Here is an 18,729-nt window from a genome sequence, read left to right as displayed (position 1 = left end):
TGAAATCGTGGTGGTGAGGTGTGAGTGGTGATCTTGAAAATACACCTCTCGGTATGCACTCCAATCGCCGTTGAATCAAAGCCATACCGAGTGAGTACCTTCCGGCCCCTTTTTGCATCCCGTGACCCACACGGTAAGGCGGATCTTACGAAGTAGTTCGCTGTTGAATTTCTCGCGGAGAGTTCGTCGCTGATGGACTTCATTTAAAGGGGCTGTTAACTGATTGGCAGCCATGATTGGAGGGGCAGTGGCTGTTGATGATCCACACCCGTCGATAAGTGTTGCCACTGGCAGATAACCTCCAACTAAAGTTCTATTTTAGGAGCTCTCCGCCAGGTACGAAGACTCGTTCCACAACGAACCTAGCTCGATTTTGCCATCAGCTTTTCCATTTCAAATGGTGACGGACCCGGACCATCAGTGCACATCTCGATGTCTGCTCAGCCCGGCTATCAACTCGCCTTTGCACATCTCCAGCAAGTGCCGTATATTTTGTTTGGACTCGAAGCGCCACTTGAGATGGAGGCGCTCGAATGGAGCGGCGGGTGAACCAGAGGAACATCGACGCTGACGCCAACTCGTAAAGAGCGCCACATCCGGTGTTCGGTCACGACATGGCCGTATTTTGGCTTGTCAGGCGAGAATCGGCATCAGAATACTCTATGGATGAATACATAAAAATGGATAATAGAAGGCCGATCAAGAGCTTTTGTCGTAGGATTCATAAGCAGTGCCGGCTGCACGGAAGCGTGAGAAAAGGCTTGAAATGAAACTGCACATAAACAGGCCAATTACGTGGCACTATGTGCGAAGTTGGACCTGTCTAACCGGCGCGGAACTTGTAAGGAACAAATTACAGAGACTCATCCATGCCCCCGCCGTTGCGGCGCATCGTTCATGCGTTCACAAACATAGGCCGTACAGGTAGATTCGTCCCACCTGGCCAACAAATGAGGTGCCGTGGCATCTGCCCCTTTTACGAGTACTTGTACGATCTGCTTCGTGAAGCAAAACAGTGTGGGCACCACACCAAGCGCGGGACGCCTGGCGCCTGGACGGGAAAAACTAGACGACTTAGGGGCCAAGCACTCAGCACATCGTACCCTTATGGCCAGACAAATACGAAGATGTTCATCCCTCCACATTTGCTCTGCAAATACGTGAGTGACGGGGATGGATCATAAGTCAGTGCAATGGAAATAAAAGTGCGAATGATGCAGGCGGTGCTGGGTTCAGTGGAGATTTGCAAGGAAACAGCACTCGCTGCCATGGTCCTGTTCCAAGGCATCCTGGATGCTCGACGCAATCGTTTCTGCTTAGCAGAGGCCGGTACTGTGTACTATGGGTAGCTGTGGCCCTCCCATCCACTTACTTGCTTTGCCTTGCCCTGCCCTTGCCTCCCCCATCTGCCTCGGGCCCCTGAACGTTTGCAGCGCCCACAACCTGATTTTTCGTTTTCCACTCGCTGGTCGACACCCTAGCCCGCCCTAAGCCGCATCAGGCACTGCTGCCCCCTTCATTCCTCAGCAGAACCAAGTCACTCCCGAAACTAGATTTGAGTGCAATTGAGTCCAACTCCCGAATCCTCTGCTTCTCTTCTCTCCTCTCCTCTTCTGTCCTCTCCTCTCCAACTCACAAGCAGCAGCAGCAGCAGCATCCATTCTGGACGCCGACCGTCCTGTGGTGCTCCTTTCACTCGTCAATCTACGGAGTACGTTCGTTGTCCGCTGATCGCTTGCCTGTCTTAAGTTGACGCGGGAACGCCTTAGTCTCGTTTCTGACTGGCAGAAGGAAGGGGCACATCACCACCCGCCCATCGCCCAAGCAACACGCAATCGTCGAAAACAGGATCCTGCACTCTTTCTTTGTTTCCCTCACGCTCGCTGAACGTCAACGTTATTTTTCAATCGCTACTGCCGTCCGCGAGGAAGGCACCCACTGTTCGTTCATCTCAGTGTCGAAGATAGTGCAATTGGCTTCGGTCACACGGCTCTTTTCGTCGGCTTCAACTCCCAGTTTCATATTCTTCCACGATCATTCCCAACCTGTCAGCTCAAGCACAGTTGCGGTCCTGCGACACTGCCCCAAGTGCACAGCGAATTCGATCACTCTTCCAATGTGCATTTAACGTGAGTCTCCACATTGCCCCTGGGCAAATGCAGCGGACAACGAGATTTTGCCCCTATTCTACTATCTTTTCCCTTGAAAATGTCCGCAACCTCGGGTCCTACGAACACTTGCTGATCTCTTCCAGGTGATTCCTTCAGAACGCAATCATGTCGGGACATCCCCAACAGCAGGGTCATTACGATGACGGCTACGGCCACCATCAACAAGGCAACACAGATTCATATTACCAAGACGATGGTCAAGGTTATTATGACCAACACGGTGGTTACCCCGAACAAGGGCATCATCAAGGTGGTGATGGATATTATGACGAATCGTATGTTTCCTGCAGCTCGAAGAAGGTAGATCGGAAGACTGACCAAATAACAGAGGCTACTACAATGCTGATGCCAACAACCCATACCACCAGGACGGAGGATATTACGAGGGCCAGGAGCATGGCGGCCAGTACCAGGACGAATACTATAATGATCAATACTACGACCAAGGAGCGCCTGCTGCGGGCCAGCACCCACAGGGCCAAGGCTACCCAAAGCGTAGAGGAGATTCGGAGGAAGATTCGGAGACCTTCAGTGATTTCACCATGAGATCCGATATGGCTCGAGCAACGGACATGGACTACTATGGACGCGGCGACGAACGCTACACCTACAATGAAAGCCAAATGGGCGGCCGGGGATATCGCCCTCCGTCGTCCCAAATTTCGTACGGTGGCAACAGATCATCCGGAGCCTCAACGCCAAACTATGGCATGGAGTACAACAACAATGTACTTCCCGCTGGCCAGCGCTCTCGCGAGCCGTATCCGGCCTGGACCTCAGACGCACAAATCCCTCTTTCAAAGGAGGAAGTTGAGGATATCTTCCTGGATCTCACAGCCAAGTTCGGTTTCCAGCGTGACAGCATGCGGAACATGTATGATCATCTGATGACACTGCTTGATTCCCGAGCCTCTCGAATGACCCCCAACCAAGCTCTTCTCTCCCTTCACGCTGATTACATTGGAGGCGACAATGCCAACTATCGAAAGTGGTATTTTGCGGCTCACTTGGATCTCGATGATGCCGTCGGATTTGCCAACATGAAACTTGGTAAAGCCAATCGCCGAACCAGAAAGGCTCGTCGTGCTGCCAAGAAGAAGCAGCAACTGGACCCTCAGAATGAGCAACAAACCCTCGAGCAACTTGAGGGAGACAACAGTCTTGAGGCTGCCGAATACCGATGGAAGACCCGCATGAATCGGATGTCTCAGCACGATCGTGTACGGCAACTCGCTCTCTACCTTCTCTGCTGGGGCGAAGCCAATCAGGTCCGCTTCATGCCGGAATGTCTCTGCTTCATTTTCAAGTGTGCAGATGATTACCTCAACTCTCCCGCTTGCCAAAATCTGGTCGAACCAGTCGACGAGTTCACATACTTGAACAATGTTATCACTCCGCTGTACCAGTACTGCCGAGACCAAGGCTACGAGATTCAAGACGGCAAATACGTCCGACGTGAGCGAGACCACAACAAGGTCATCGGTTACGATGATTGCAACCAGCTCTTTTGGTACCCCGAGGGCATTGAGCTTATTGTCATGGAAGACAAGACTCGAATCGTTGACTTCCCACCTGCAGAGCGATTCTTGAAACTCAAGGATGTCAACTGGAAGAAGGTCTTCTTCAAGACCTACAAGGAAACCCGATCCTGGTTCCACATGTTGGTCAACTTCAACCGTATCTGGGTCATTCACATTACCTCTTTCTGGTTCTACACAGCCAAGAACTCCCCGACTCTTCTGGTCAAGAATTATGAACAGCAATTGAACAATTTACCTCCTGCTTCTGCACAATGGTCTGCTGTGGCCCTGGGTGGAGCAATTGCTTGTCTTATTCAGATTGCGGCAACCATCGCAGAGTGGACCTATGTCCCACGACGATGGGCTGGAGCACAACATCTCACAAGAAAATTACTCTTCCTCATCCTCATGTTCGTCATCAACGTTGGACCCAGCGTCTACATCTTTGGATTCAAGGATGTTCAGGCCACGAAAATTGCTTTCATTCTTGGTATCGTCCAATTCTTCATCGCTCTGGCCACGTTCTTCTTCTTTGCAATCATGCCTCTCGGAGGTTTATTCGGAAGCTATTTGACGAAGAACTCGAGACAATACGTTGCGAGTCAGACCTTTACCGCGAGTTATCCCCGTCTTACCGGCAACGACATGTGGATGTCTTATGGTCTCTGGCTCTGTGTCTTCGTCGCTAAGCTCGCGGAATCGTACGTCTTCTTGACACTCTCTTTCCGTGATCCAATCAGATACCTTGCCTCGATGGAGATCACATCTTGCCAGGGAGATGCGCTTATCAAGTTCGCTCTTTGCAAGTATCAGCCTAAGATTCTGTTGGTCTTGATGTTCATCACTGATTTGTGCCTCTTCTTCCTGGACACTTTCTTGTGGTACATCATCATGAACACAATCTACTCCGTTGCTCGGTCGTTCTATTTGGGAGTTTCGATTTGGACGCCTTGGAGAAATATCTTCTCCCGTCTTCCTAAGCGTATATACTCAAAGGTTCTTGCCACGACCGACATGGAGATCAAGTACAAACCAAAGGTGCTGATCTCTCAAATCTGGAACGCTATCGTCATCTCTATGTATCGTGAACATCTTCTCGCCATCGATCACGTGCAGAAGCTGCTCTACCACCAAGTACCCTCAGAACAGGAGGGAAAGCGCACTCTCCGAGCCCCTACATTCTTCGTCTCACAAGAAGATCATTCGTTCAAGACCGAGTTCTTCCCAAGTCAGAGTGAGGCGGAGCGTCGTATCTCCTTCTTCGCCCAGTCACTTTCAACGCCAATTCCTGAGCCTCTTCCCGTTGACAATATGCCAACCTTCACCGTGTTGATTCCTCACTACAGCGAGAAGATTCTTCTCTCCCTCCGTGAGATCATCCGTGAAGATGAACCATATTCCCGTGTCACACTTCTCGAGTACCTCAAGCAACTTCACCCTCACGAGTGGGATTGCTTCGTCAAGGACACCAAGATTCTCGCTGATGAGACCTCCCAATTCAACGGTGACTACGAGAAGAGTGAGAAGGACACTGCTAAGAGCAAGATCGATGATCTGCCATTCTACTGCATTGGTTTCAAATCTGCTGCACCGGAGTACACTCTCCGCACCCGTATCTGGGCCTCTCTGCGCTCGCAGACACTTTATCGCACGATTTCCGGTTTCATGAACTACAGCCGAGCGATAAAGCTGCTGTATCGTGTTGAGAACCCCGAGGTTGTCCAGATGTTCGGTGGTAACTCTGACAAGCTCGAGCGAGAACTGGAGCGCATGGCACGACGCAAGTTCAAGCTTGTTGTGTCTATGCAACGATATGCCAAATTCCACAAGGAAGAGATGGAGAACACTGAGTTCTTGCTTCGCGCGTATCCCGACCTCCAGATCGCCTACCTTGATGAAGAAGCTCCATTGGTCGAAGGCGAAGAGCCACGCTTGTATTCTGCTCTGATCGATGGACATTCCGAAATCATGGAAAACGGGATGCGTCGACCCAAGTTCCGTATTCAGCTCTCTGGTAACCCAATTCTTGGTGACGGCAAATCCGACAACCAAAACCATGCCATCATCTTCTACCGTGGCGAGTATATTCAGCTCATCGATGCCAACCAGGATAACTACTTGGAAGAATGTCTTAAGATTCGAAGTGTTCTTGCCGAATTCGAGGAGATGGTCACCGACAACGTCTCTCCATACACACCTGGCGTTGAAACCCTAAAGACCAACCCGGTTGCTATTCTTGGAGCTCGTGAATACATTTTCTCTGAGAACATTGGGATCCTCGGTGACGTTGCAGCTGGAAAGGAACAAACCTTTGGTACCCTCTTCGCCCGTACTCTGGCTTCTATTGGCGGCAAACTCCATTATGGACATCCGGATTTCCTCAACGGTATTTTCATGACAACCAGAGGCGGTGTTTCCAAAGCTCAGAAGGGGCTCCATCTGAACGAAGATATCTACGCCGGTATGACTGCTCTCCTCAGAGGTGGTCGCATAAAGCACTGCGAATATTATCAGTGCGGTAAAGGTCGTGATCTTGGATTTGGCTCCATTCTGAACTTCACCACTAAAATTGGAACTGGCATGGGTGAACAGATGCTCTCTCGCGAGTACTACTACCTTGGCACTCAACTTCCTCTGGATCGGTTCCTGTCTTTCTACTACGCTCATCCGGGTTTCCATCTAAACAACATGTTCATTATGTTGTCAGTGCAGATGTTCATGATTTGCTTGATCAACCTGGGAGCATTGAGGAACCAAACCATTGCCTGCACCTACAACAAAAATGTCCCGATCACAGATCCCCTGTTCCCGACTGGTTGCGCAAACACCCAGCCTGTTCTGGACTGGGTTTACCGTTGCACCATCTCCATCTTCATCGTTTTTTTCATCTCCTTCGTGCCTCTCGTGGTTCAGGAGTTAACAGAACGTGGAGTGTGGCGTGCTGCAACTCGTCTTGGGAAACAGTTCTGCTCTCTCTCGCCATTCTTCGAAGTCTTCGTCTGCCAGATCTACGCAAACTCGGTGCAACAAGATTTGTCTTTCGGCGGTGCCAGATATATCGGTACGGGACGTGGTTTCGCAACTGCTCGCATTCCGTTTGGCGTTCTCTACTCACGATTCGCTGGCCCGTCGATCTACCTTGGTGCTCGTTCGCTGATGATGCTTCTCTTTGCAACCCTCACCGTTTGGCAGCCGGCTCTGGTCTACTTTTGGGTCACACTTCTTGCTATGTGCATGTCGCCATTCATCTACAATCCTCACCAATTTGCCTGGAACGACTTCTTCATCGACTATCGTGACTTCCTCAGATGGCTGTCCAGAGGTAACTCGCGTAGTCATCAGTCTTCGTGGATTGGTTTCTGCCGACTCTCCCGTACTAGAATCACTGGTTACAAGCGAAAGGCCTTGGGAGACCCATCTTCAAAGATGTCTGGCGACGTGCCACGAGCCTCATTCGCGAATCTCTTCTTTGGCGAGATTGTCGGCCCCCTTCTCATCGTGGTTGTCACCTTGCTCCCGTATCTTTTCATCAACTCCCAAGTTGGTGTAACTTCGGTTACAAACCCAGACGCCACAGACCTCCACGCGACTAATTCTTTGATCCGTGTTGGTATCGTGGCTCTGGCACCCATTGCCATCAATGCCGGTGTCCTCGCTGCGATGTTCGGCATGGCTTGCTGCATGGGCCCCATCTTGAGCATGTGTTGCAAGAAGTTCGGTTCCGTCCTTGCAGCTATCGCTCATGGAGTATCCGTTGTCATGCTCCTCGTCCTGTGGGAGGCCATGTTCTTCTTGGAAGGCTTTGTCTTTGCCAAGGCATTACTCGGGATGATTGCTGCCACAGCTATTCAAAGATTCGTCTACAAGCTCATCATCGCGTTGGCTCTCACAAGAGAATTCAAGAGTGATACGTCCAACATCGCTTTCTGGACTGGTAAGTGGTATTCAATGGGATGGCACTCGATGTCGCAACCTGCTCGAGAATTCCTCTGCAAGATCACCGAACTCGGAATGTTTGCCGGCGATTTCGTCCTCGGCCACGTCCTTCTCTTTGTCATGCTTCCAGTTATAGCCATCCCCCACGTTGACAAGGCTCATTCTGTCCTGCTTTTCTGGCTTCGTCCTAGGTACGTTGAACTCCCATCCTTCCTCATACACAATTTGCTAACTTAGTATAGTCGACAAATCCGACCACCTATCTACTCAATGAAGCAATCCAAGCTTCGAAAGAGGCGTGTCTGGCGATATGCAGTCCTCTACTTCGTCATGCTGGTGGTGTTCCTCGCCTTGATTGTTGGTCCGATCGTTGCTTCACCAATAATCACCAGTTCGACGAAGAGTCTGAGCGTGCCGATGCAACTTCTTCAACCAGTCGGCCTGAAGAACAACGATACACTGAACGACACCCAAACAGGAACCGGAGCTCCCGGCCGTGCTGCAAGTACCGCCACTTCAGGCGCTACTGCGAAAGTCAGATTGTTCTAGAGAGGGGATGTATAAAGGCCAGCCTGGCTGTATATTAGATGAATACGGAGTGGTACATTATGAGGACTTTCTTAGTTCAATGGGTGGTCATGGCGGTGTTTTAAGTAATCGTTTTCGGTGTTGCATGGTACACGGCTTAGACATCTGTTTCCCTCTTTTCCTTCATAAGGTCTTGTAACGACCGAATATCTGCTCTAGTCGGCGGGACTATGAAGCAGTCGCAGCTGGATGAAAGGCTGCAGCGTTTAATGCAGCATGATCATAATAAAGGGCCTTTACATAATAGTTTTGTTTCCAAAAGTGATGCTAAGTGAAAGTGACCTTTTAAGTCAAGTGAAAACGAGAGTGGTGATCAGAGAAATGGATGGTGGAGGGAACAAAATCGGCTTATAAATAGATCAACTCACACATCGACTTTGAGAACTATTTGCCAAGCTACTCGTTGAAGTATTCCAGGCTACCCCTGAATCTCACGGTTCAATCATGTGTGAGCAATTTCATCGGCCATCTCGATCCCCAATCCCCGATGCCGACCATCCCAAAACTTTTGGAAACCGCAACTCAAGCACGACTCACCACAACGCCCCATTGCAATGTCCATCTTCAATAGCTCGCTCGAGAACATGGAGTTCCAAGACGCGCAGAGGTTCGTAATCCGCTCGGTCCACGAGATCACGGCCCGCTTCCAGAAGGTGCCCGGATCGGCCATGCTCATCCGGTACATCCAGAGCAGCTACCAGGACGACCCGGTCCGCAGCGCCATTGAGCTGGTGCTCGTCATCTTCTTCGTGAGGTATCTTTTGAGCCCGAGTTATAGCACGAAGGATGGGAATTTTGTTAAGTTGACGGAGGAGGTGAGTTATTTCTTCCTGCGATTGAGATGGGTGGAGGGAGGAAAGAGAGGGATGGGCTGACGGATGCGGTTGTAGGAAATCGATGATTTGGTTGATGAGTGGACTCCAGAACCGCTCGTTGCGCCGCAGACAGCGTTTGAAGAGGCCGAGAACGAGAAGACACCTGTGGTTGTTGGGTTTGTTGCTCCTTTCCTTGAGTGATAGTTTGCTGACTGAGTGCATTGCAGACCTACGGGCCCGAAAGTCAAGCTCTCAAACGGCAGGACTGTGACGAACCTCGCTTCCTACAACTTCTACAACTTCGTCGGCAACGAGCAGGTCAAGGAGAAAGCTATCCAGACGCTCAGGACATATGGCGTTGGGCCTTGTGGCCCGCCCCAATTCTACGGCACGCAGGATGTCCACATGAAGACTGAGGCGGATATCGCGTCTTGCCTGGGCACGGAGAAGTGTATCGTGTATGCGCAGGCTTTCTCCACGATCTCGAGTGTGATTCCGGCATTTTGCAAGAGAGGCGATATCATTGTTGCGGATCGCGCGGTCAATTATGCCATTAGGAAGGGATTGCAGATTTGCAGGAGCACGATCAGGTATTATGAGCATAATAATATGGAGGATTTAGAGAGGGTTTTGCAGAAAGTTGTTAAAGAGCAGGCGAAGAAGCCGCTTACTAGACGATTTATTGTTACGGAGGGACTGTTTGAAACGGTGGGGGATTGCGTGGATCTTCCTAAGCTTGTGAGTATCACTTGCTTTCTTTTGGTACTTATTTTGACAGATTCCAGGTCGAGCTCAAACTCCGATACAAGTTCCGCCTTATGCTCGACGAGACATGGTCATTCGGTGTTCTTGGAAGAACCGGCCGTGGTCTCACAGAAGCCCAGAACGTCGATGCTTCACAAGTCGATATGATTGTCGGCTCCCTCGCAGGGCCTCTCTGCGCTGGTGGTGGATTCTGCGCAGGCACCACAGACGTTGTAGCTCATCAACGTATTACTGCAGCAGCATACACCTACTCCGCCGCTCTCCCAGCCATGCTCGCCACCACCGCGAGCGAGACTCTCAATATGCTGCAAACGAATCCTGAAATCCTCGTTCAATGTCGGGAGAACATCAAGACCATGCGACAACAGCTTGATCCGAGAAGTGACTGGGTGCATTGCACAAGTTCTCCGGAGAATCCGATTATCTTGCTGGTGCTCAAGCCGGATGTTATTAATTCGAGACGATTGAGTGTCGAGGAGCAGGAGAGGGTTTTGCAGGAGTGTGTAGATGAGGTATGTTTCCTTCCCCGCCTTCCCCCTTCTTATTTATTGACTTTTGCAGACGCTTCTGAACGGTGTCCTCATCACTCGCCTGAAGAGCATGCCCCTCTCTCCCGGCGGCAAAGACGAGGACTGGAAACTCCAGCCTGCGCTGAAAGTATGCATCACTACTGGCCTCTCGAAGAAGGAGATTGAGAAGGCGGGCGTCACGATCAGACATGCTATTACGAAGGTTTTGACGAGGAAGAGCAGCAGCAAGTTAGCATTGCCTGCTGTTGCTTAAAGAGGATGATAGGGAAGGAGTTGTAGAGTATGGGATAGAGCGGTTCATAAGTCAGTGCATTTTGGGAGTTGGGAGGATTCAGTGATGGCCTTTAGCGGATCCTTAATGTGTAATACTGTACAGTGATGACTTGCTTTCAGCGAGCAATAGAAAGGCAATGGACTTTATCAGCATTGTTTTCAAATGTGGAGGATGTGAATTTCCCAGTACCCTAACTGCCAAACACCAAAATACTTCCTCAAACACAGCATGAGTACCGATTTTAACATCGACACCTCGCTATCCATAATCTGCCACTTCCCCTTTCCTTTTCCCTCCCCCAAACCACCGAAAGAATCCAACCTATAAGCAACATTGCTGGGACTGGCCCTTCCTGATGCCTCATATCTCGTGACTCTGTTCCAGGACACCGATGAACTCCATGAACAAAAATGTCGTGATAGCCAACTCTTTATCAATCTTCTCCAAGTGTAGAACTGAGCATCTCCCTTGCCTTTCTAGGAGAGATTGCTGCCTCGAGGGCCCCCGTTTAGAAGTGCGACTAACAACGAGAAGGGGGGAAGTTCTCTGGTCCGAAGCAGCGTCTCTAATCCAAAGTGCCATGTGTAACGAATGAGAAGTCCCCCTTTTCGTCGCACTTCGCAACTCAAAAGACGTCTTTCTTTAGCCCTACCTTCTTGGAATAGAGGGGAGCCCCGAGAGGTCTCGCCTAGAGCTGTTTAGGAGGACGAATGGGGGGAGGTTCGGCTAGCCTGAGGACTTCGTCCCCCGCCTAAGGTCCGAGGTGCAATGAAAGAGAACATTGAGTGAAGTCGAGAGGGCGGGGAGGTTGGAGCTTCGGTGCCATGTACGATGGTTCTGCGGTACAGTGACGGAGAAGGTGCTCTGGCTGAGACCAGAAAGGGTACGGCCGAGCAACAAGGATGGTTTGGAGTGCTGAATAGAAAGTGATAATATATGAAAACTGAATTGTTGTTCATTGATTCCCTGACAAGCTGCTCCTGGCAATTACCAAGAGGTTTCTTTTTGCGACCATTTCGGGGTGCGAGTGATGCCTGGCTTACTGTATGGAAGAAAACCATAGGCTTTGTGGGGACGGCGATTCCAGCGAGTCAGACATTGGACGATTTCAGGGTCGGATGGATAGCACTTGCTGCTCGCATTGGAAAAAGAGGCACGAAGACTGACTTCAGCTCAAAGGAACCCTACCCCAATCTAGCACCATGAGTGTTCCATGTGCTCTTCATTGGCAGGACACAAACCACCGTTAGGATTTCAGCTCTGAGCTTTCGCTCTCTGTGGCCGTCATAGCTGGGGTTCTTGGGGGCGAAGCCGTGATTTGATACCTGACAGCTCCTCCCGGATTGTTTTGCATTCCAATGCCAGAACATTGCTCCGCGGCTTTTGGATGCCCTCAAGCCCGTGGAAACCTCAGGAGGTTCAGTGCAGGCGTCTACAACTCTTGTCGATTGGATGCGGACATCAGAGGAGTCTCCTCCATTGGCGACAACTTGAGCCCTTCGACCGAGTTGTGTCTAGGCTTCGAGTTCGAGAGGATCCAGATCTATCGTATGATGAGTCTTGGTGGAAAGCTTGGCCATACATTCTTAGTCAAGCCTTCACCCTTGCGACTCAGCAAAGGGATGACGGTGGGTTCCTTCATGTCCCGAAATCTCAATCTACTGGTCTGCAAGACTGCAATCCAGCGAAAAGACACTTGTAGACGCCTGCAGGTCCCGAGTCATCTTTGAACCCTCAAAACTGCTGAAGCCATTGGGAATTATCACATGTTGGTCCACTGCTGTGTATCTTCAGTGGCCCGACTCGCAATGAAAATTGCGTAAGTAAAAACGGTACTTGCATACAGTAACATGTGCTTATCATTTTACATGCAGGAACGAACAGTCTAACAAAAAGGAACAGTCTGGACTAATATTTGGTTCATCCTTCTTCGAAGAAGGACGAACCGACTATTGTGGTAGATTTACGCCTTGGGAGATCTCCGAGAGCCGGAAATACTACTACGAACGCGGCGAAGCACTTCATCGCCCCGCTCGGGGGGCGCAGCCGCGCATGAACTTCGTAAGCCCGCTTTGGATCTCAGAGCTCAAGATGAATGTGATTTCAGCATCTCATCTCTCCTAAAGTTCTAGCCCGAGACAACTGAGGAATCCGAGTCACGTTTCGTCAGCTCCAATCTTGATTCTGGCTATTGGTCAGGATGACTCCATGGTCTCCAGAAGTGGAGTTCCATGATTGGCAAGATAAATGCTCAATTTTTCTTGGCAGGGAAGAATCTTGCATTGTGTGTGTTCCACGCTTTGTTGATGGTGTTCTGCCGGTGACGTTTAGCCGCGAGGTTTGCTGGAGTTGGTTGGGCCGTAGCAGTTATTCTGCGTGATGGGCGAGACGGTGATATTTGTAGGATTCGAGGGTTGAACTGCTGTTTTGGAGGTAACACAAATTTATGTCGAGAGCCTGAGGGTCATCCTGGAGGCAGACAAAGATTTTTGTGATGCTGGTGTTGGAAACCGTAAGGAGTGCAACGCAGCACAGTCAATCATGGGAGAAGATTGGCTTGACGCCACGAATGCAACGACTTTGAGCCGAACTATTTTAAATAACCTTGGACCCGTTCATTTCAAAATCCCTGAAATCAAGGATGGCCTCGGCGCCCAGGGGATGTCAAGGTTTGTCCAGGTTGGAATTTCTTGCGGCGAAGAACAAACATCGAGAGTGCGGCGGGAGGAATTTTGTAACCTCAGAAGTAGAGACAAATCACCTACCTACCTACCTACCTACCACTCGACCTGATGGCTCCAGATTTGAGGAGATGCAGCAGATTCGTCTCTCTTTGACTATGTCAGCAAGTCTGAGCAAATGTCGCCAGTATCGAAATCGGTTCATCGACGGCGTGTTGAGCGGGATGACCCGGCCCCGGCCCCCGGCCCCCCTGCTCTTCAGGAACAGGAAACGCCATCCGCTAGTAGTGCTGCAGGTACGGCTTGGCTCAGCCAACCAGCGCCCACGTCCGGGATCGCGGCGATGGAGAGTCAGGGGCTTGAAACAACAAATCAAGCCAAATTTAACAACCCCTGCCTTCATCCGAACAACCAGCTCCAACTCTGTGCGGCACGTCATCAAGGTCCGTGGATGAGGAAGATGGATCATGGATCATGGATCATGGCTCGCCTGCCCGTCCCCTCCCCTCCCCTCCCCTCCCAGTCCCAACTCCCAGCCAGCCAGCCAGCCAGCCAGCCAGCCAGAGCTGCCACTCGGCCTGTCACTCGCTATCGGGATTTGCCTATCGCCAGGTTGCAGTCGCGATAACACCAGAGGGAAACGGTTCAACGCAGAAAACATGCCACGCGTCAGTGAGGTGTTGGGGCGGGTTGATGCACTGCCTCCCGTATCATCCCGTGTGCCGGTCCAGACTGCGAGCCAAGTCACTGGACTCTCTCAACAAGAGATTTTGGCTGGGCATATGCTATCGTGATCTTGGTGTTCTTGGTGTTAGTGGAGTGGAAGCCCGACAACTGCCCAATAGAGTGATCAACAGCAGGCAAATGCATGCTGGGACCGTTGTGCCTTTCCTATGGCGAGTCGCGTCTTGTGAGCCCTTCCTCCGATCTGCTACAAAGCATTGTTTGTGTTGCGGGCACACAGCCTCCCTTGATAATCCCCACAAGGGAGCGACAGACAGGCTTCACTGCCCTGGATATAGGTTCCGTATCTTGATATCCGAGGCCTGGAATCTCCAGTTGAATCAAATCAAATGTCATTTACCTGGACGCCGAGTCAGCAAGGGACGAAGAGAAATCGTAGCATTCTGTGTAAAGCGTGCTTCCAGGGCTGAACAAGAACAATCCAAGAGTCGGCTGCGCCCTTCTTACCTCAGTTGATCCAGCTGTCCAGTGCCCACAGAACAAATGCAGCGCAATGGCTGACTGCGTGCAGCTTGGAGCGTGCAGCAGAGTGTAAAAAAGACTTGCTGTGTCTGTGTCACTGTGTGGTTCGCAGGGCCAAAATAGCCACCCTTCCCTTCCCTTGTCTTCCTTGCCAAGCGATCTGCGCCCTGGAAATTGGCACCGTGTGAGAAGCGACGTCCGACGTCCGACCTCCTCGCGAGTCGCCGCCCACCAGCTCAGTGCTCACCCTTCCTTCCTTGTCCACACAACCCAGCGACCCACAGTCTCGACGACTTTTCTTCCCCGGCAGACCCATTTGCTCATTTCGCTCTCTTGAATACTGGTCTATTCACTCCTTCAAGACCTCTTCACGAGTCTCACGACGTTCTCTCGATTGTTTCCCCGGCTTCGAATCACTCATTCTTCGATCCCTCCCTCCACAATCCGCGTCCGAGACTGCGTCCGCCATACATTCCTTCAGTCGACCGTTGTGCCCAATCGCTGATTTCGCCGAGATTGCATTCATTCTTTGTTAGAGTTGCCCAGGTTTGCCGGCAGGGAAAAAGGTGTGTGGATAGTTTTCGTGTTTTGTTGTTGATGCGAGAACTTGGGAAGCGATCCGGACGCTGTGAAGAAACATTCACTACAACAACCATTTGCACAATCGACTTCGGCTAAGATGCGTGCTCTCTGAACACGCCTCTCTTACCTCGAGTTTCAAACCGCATTTCGACTTCCACAGCGCTTTCTCTTCACGCTTTCGACAAGCAACTCATTATTCGTTTGCTGACACCGCTGGGCGGTCATAGTCAAGCACATACTCACGCGATCCACGAAATTAGAAATAGATCTCTGCAATTTCAACTCGAAATGAAGACCTCCACACTTGGTCTCGCGACGGTGTCGCTGCTCTCGCTTGTGTCTGCTCAACCACACCGTAAGTCTCGTCCATTCATCCTATAAAGTGCGTTACTGAGACAGTTCGAAGGCCGACGCCATGTTCACGAACACCAAAACGCGAAGAAGTCTGACAATGTTGTCGTGGTCGTTGACACTGTCTATGCTGTAGCCCAGGCTCCCGATGTCGTTGTCTATGTAGACCAAGACGGCAAACCCATTGATACCACCACTCAGGGTACTTATGGTGCTCCCTCCGTCTGGAGCCATGGTCCACTGTTAACTATCCTCCCTTCCTCTTCATCCACTCCACCACCCGCACCAAGCTCTACCTCAACTTCTTCCTCGACCACCTCAAGTCCAGCCGTCGCTGTTCCTGTTTACACTCCCGCTCCCGTGGTTCAAGCTGTAAAATCCGTTGCAGCCCCAGTTGCTAGCCCTGCTTCCTCTCCCTCTGAGAGCAGTGGTTATGGTGTCTCGTACTCTGCTTACAAGGCCAACGGTGACTGCAAGAGCCAGGATGATGTTAACGAGGATGTTGCAGCCTTTGGAAGCGGCTACGGAATGATCAGAATCTACGGCACCTCATGCAACCAGGTTGCGACTGTTCTCCAAGCCGCTAAGAAACACGGTATGAAGCTCTTCGCCGGTGTTTCCGACTTGAGCACTCTCAGCTCTGATATCTCGACCATCGCCGCGGCTGCTGACGGTGATTGGAGCTGCTTTGATACAATCGCCATCGGCAATGAGCTTGTCAACTCGGGAGCTGCTTCTGCATCAGCTGTGGTTGCCGCTCTATCAACCGCCCGAGGACTCTTGAAGACTGCCGGGTATACTGGAAAGATTGTCACTGTCGACACTCTCACAGCTACACTCAGTTACCCAACCCTCGCAGATAATTCCGACTACGCCGCAGTCAACTGCCACCCATTCTTTGATCCCAACACTGCTCCAGATGCAGCTGGAAGCTTCATCCAGACTCAAATGACCAATCTCAGAGCCAAGTTAGCCGATCCATCGAAGGAGATTGTCATTACTGAAACCGGATGGCCGCATGGCGGATCCCCTAATGGCAAGGCTGTGCCATCCCTCAGCAACCAAGCTATTGCGATCAGCTCCATCAAGAGCAAGTTCTCATCTGCTGTAATCATACTATCAGCTTTCGACGACGGATGGAAGACCGACAGCGCAGGCACCTTCGGAGCCGAGCAATTCTGGGGAATTGGAGGCGCCAAAGCTCCATCCGGATAAATATCTGAATACGCGCGCCGTCTTTCTTCTCCTCATATCCGGAACTGTTCTCATTCTGGCCAGTCGGAGTTGGAGGAATCATCCAGCGCTGTACATACCTATGTGCCAGCTGGGGAAGTATCTTGGTCATGGATGGCCGCTTGCATTATTCTGCTTGGTATTGGCGTTTGGCTGCACATCACATGACACCACAAACCGAAAATAGGGGGTTTTGTTTGGTGTCTTGTTCTGGGTACATATCATGGAAAAATTCGGCAGCACATTGCGCCCTTGTTATTGTTTGATGTTTGATGTCTTATTAGGAGCTTCTTTCAGGAGGACGATTGATTGAGAGAGCTGATGCAACATGAGAGGGGATGGATGATGGATGGATTGATACTTCTTCCTTGATGAGCTGTTTTATGTTTCTTTTTCAAATTTGAATTAGAATCCGCTTGGTCACATAACCTTCTTTGTACATACTTTATAATGATGCTGTCGATGGGCTGGCTTTTACAATATGAAAGACTTGATGAATGTGATGCGATGCGGGCGTGAGATGCAAATTATGAGCTGATATATAAGACGTGGAAGGTACATGAGGTTAGACTGAGCGGATACAGATTGTAAATCAGGGAGTCTGGGTATTATAAGCTCTGAAATCAGTTTGTATGTATGAAAGGCTCTTCTCATGTATGAGCCAAGGGCAGATCATGTCCACCAAGATCTCGCCCATCAAATGTACTTTTTCCTACCATCACCATACTAGTCATTGCTCGTCAAATGTTATGTCGTAACCTCCGCCATATCATAATGGCCCGTCTGCTGGGCATGGGTGCCAGCCTGGGCCTCCCCATAGACCACAATCCCACAAATCTTACACTTGATAGCCATGCCCCCCGTGTCGGTATAGTAATGCTTAGCGTTGAGTTTCCTGCATAACGCTTTGGCTTTCTCGAGGATCTCAGCGTCGTCCGAGTCCCAAATCCGGGTGTCGAATTCGGGTGGGTTAGAGGCGATGAAATGGGGGTAGTCGGAGGGAGCGCTGGCGATGGTATCGTAGTGGATGCCGGAGTAGACGAGGATGCAGCGTGTTAGGGCGCCTTCGTTGTATTTGTCTACTCTGCCGGACTGGGTGGGTGTTAGCTTGAAGTTTGGGGGGACGGAGGGAGGTAAATACTTGGACATCGATTGAGCAAATCTCTACTTCGAAATGCTGAGCTAGTATCCCCAGTTCGATAGCTCCTCCCCATGCGTCAGGCGTTTGTATCCATTGGCAGTAGTTCTCTGGTTCTTGTTCCAGCACAACTTTGCTGTAGACTTCCGGGTTCGAACGGATGGCTTGGGCAATTATAGAGCGGAGTTCTACTACTACTTTGTCGTCTGTAGGAAGGACGGCGTAGGAAAGGGCGCGGAAAAGGCAGGAGTTGTCGTCGGGCATTACTCGTAGGACTGAGAAGGAATGTTAGCTTGAATTTGGAAAAAGAAGAGGCAGTGATACGGACCAACTGTGGCATTTCGTTCTGCGAAGGGTACCGTGGGGACATCTCCTTCCATAGTTTTCCTCTGCAAAGATACAGGTCCGGTTGGAGGCTTTTTCGGAGATGCGCCGGGTAAGTCTGTAAAGGAAAATGAGTCTGGTGTAGGTGTCTCGTTTCGTGGCGTTTCCTTCGGTGATTGCTTCGTAGGTTCTAGTGTGGGAGGTGTGTCGTCGACTTTTGCGCTGATTGTAAGTTGCTCGCCGTTTAAGCTGACCTCAAGCTTGCTTAACGGTAATGAGTTCTCATGTTCCTCCAGAAGGAGAGGTTTGGGTGGGTAGCCATATTTGATATCGAAGCTTGAGAGGGACGTCTTCTCCATTATCTGAGCAATTAGGTCGCCAACTGTTGCATCATCTGGTAAAGTGACTGTAGATGCACCGCCAGGAGCTCGCAGTCGACTCCGCATCGTGGCTCTGGTGTGGTTGCCTCGTGGCAGATGGTGGGGTTATCGAATTTCGGGGGCTCGAGTTCGACGACCTTGTTTAATGGAAGGTCGGCATGTTCTATCTTCAAAGTTTGCAACCTCTTCAAAGTTGATTTACTAACTTTTAGGGTTGCAATCTTAAGAAGAGGGC

At 50.7% G+C, this 18,729-nt stretch overlaps 4 protein-coding genes across 4 annotated transcripts; 3 read left to right on the top strand and 1 right to left on the bottom strand.

The window, feature by feature from the left end:
* Window positions 1–2,276: 2,276 nt before the first annotated feature.
* K444DRAFT_515472 (glycosyltransferase family 48 protein) lies at window positions 2,277–10,578 on the top strand (the record flags this gene model as incomplete). The annotated part of the gene is made up of 8 exons (XM_024873601.1): window positions 2,277–2,446; window positions 2,500–7,818; window positions 7,870–8,132; window positions 8,669–9,030; window positions 9,106–9,206; window positions 9,258–9,768; window positions 9,816–10,307; window positions 10,357–10,578. The coding sequence occupies 8 exons, from the start codon at window positions 2,277–2,279 to the stop codon at window positions 10,576–10,578; spliced, it is 7,440 nt and encodes a 2,479-aa protein (XP_024744233.1).
* A 1,379-nt stretch (window positions 10,579–11,957) lies between these two features.
* K444DRAFT_623516 (uncharacterized protein) lies at window positions 11,958–13,908 on the top strand (the record flags this gene model as incomplete). Its single annotated transcript, XM_024882288.1, has 5 exons — window positions 11,958–12,297; window positions 12,394–12,418; window positions 12,474–12,660; window positions 13,033–13,268; window positions 13,446–13,908. 5 exons carry the CDS (start codon window positions 11,958–11,960, stop codon window positions 13,906–13,908), a joined length of 1,251 nt encoding a protein of 416 aa, XP_024744232.1.
* A 1,448-nt stretch (window positions 13,909–15,356) lies between these two features.
* Window positions 15,357–16,634, top strand: K444DRAFT_516493 (glycoside hydrolase family 17 protein; the record flags this gene model as incomplete). The annotated part of the gene is made up of 2 exons (XM_024873690.1): window positions 15,357–15,423; window positions 15,475–16,634. 2 exons carry the CDS (start codon window positions 15,357–15,359, stop codon window positions 16,632–16,634), a joined length of 1,227 nt encoding a protein of 408 aa, XP_024744231.1.
* A 765-nt stretch (window positions 16,635–17,399) lies between these two features.
* Window positions 17,400–18,560, bottom strand: K444DRAFT_639322 (OTU-domain-containing protein; the record flags this gene model as incomplete). The annotated part of the gene is made up of 3 exons (XM_024884367.1): window positions 17,400–17,744; window positions 17,794–18,065; window positions 18,119–18,560. The coding sequence occupies 3 exons, from the start codon at window positions 18,558–18,560 to the stop codon at window positions 17,400–17,402; spliced, it is 1,059 nt and encodes a 352-aa protein (XP_024744230.1).
* Between the last annotated feature and the right edge of the window lie 169 nt (window positions 18,561–18,729).

This window comes from Hyaloscypha bicolor (assembly GCF_002865645.1).
Source record: "Hyaloscypha bicolor E unplaced genomic scaffold K444scaffold_10, whole genome shotgun sequence".
Lineage (NCBI taxonomy): Eukaryota > Fungi > Ascomycota > Leotiomycetes > Helotiales > Hyaloscyphaceae > Hyaloscypha > Hyaloscypha bicolor.
Note: the sequence above shows the minus strand (reverse complement) of the source record. Positions and strands in the feature narration are given on the sequence as shown.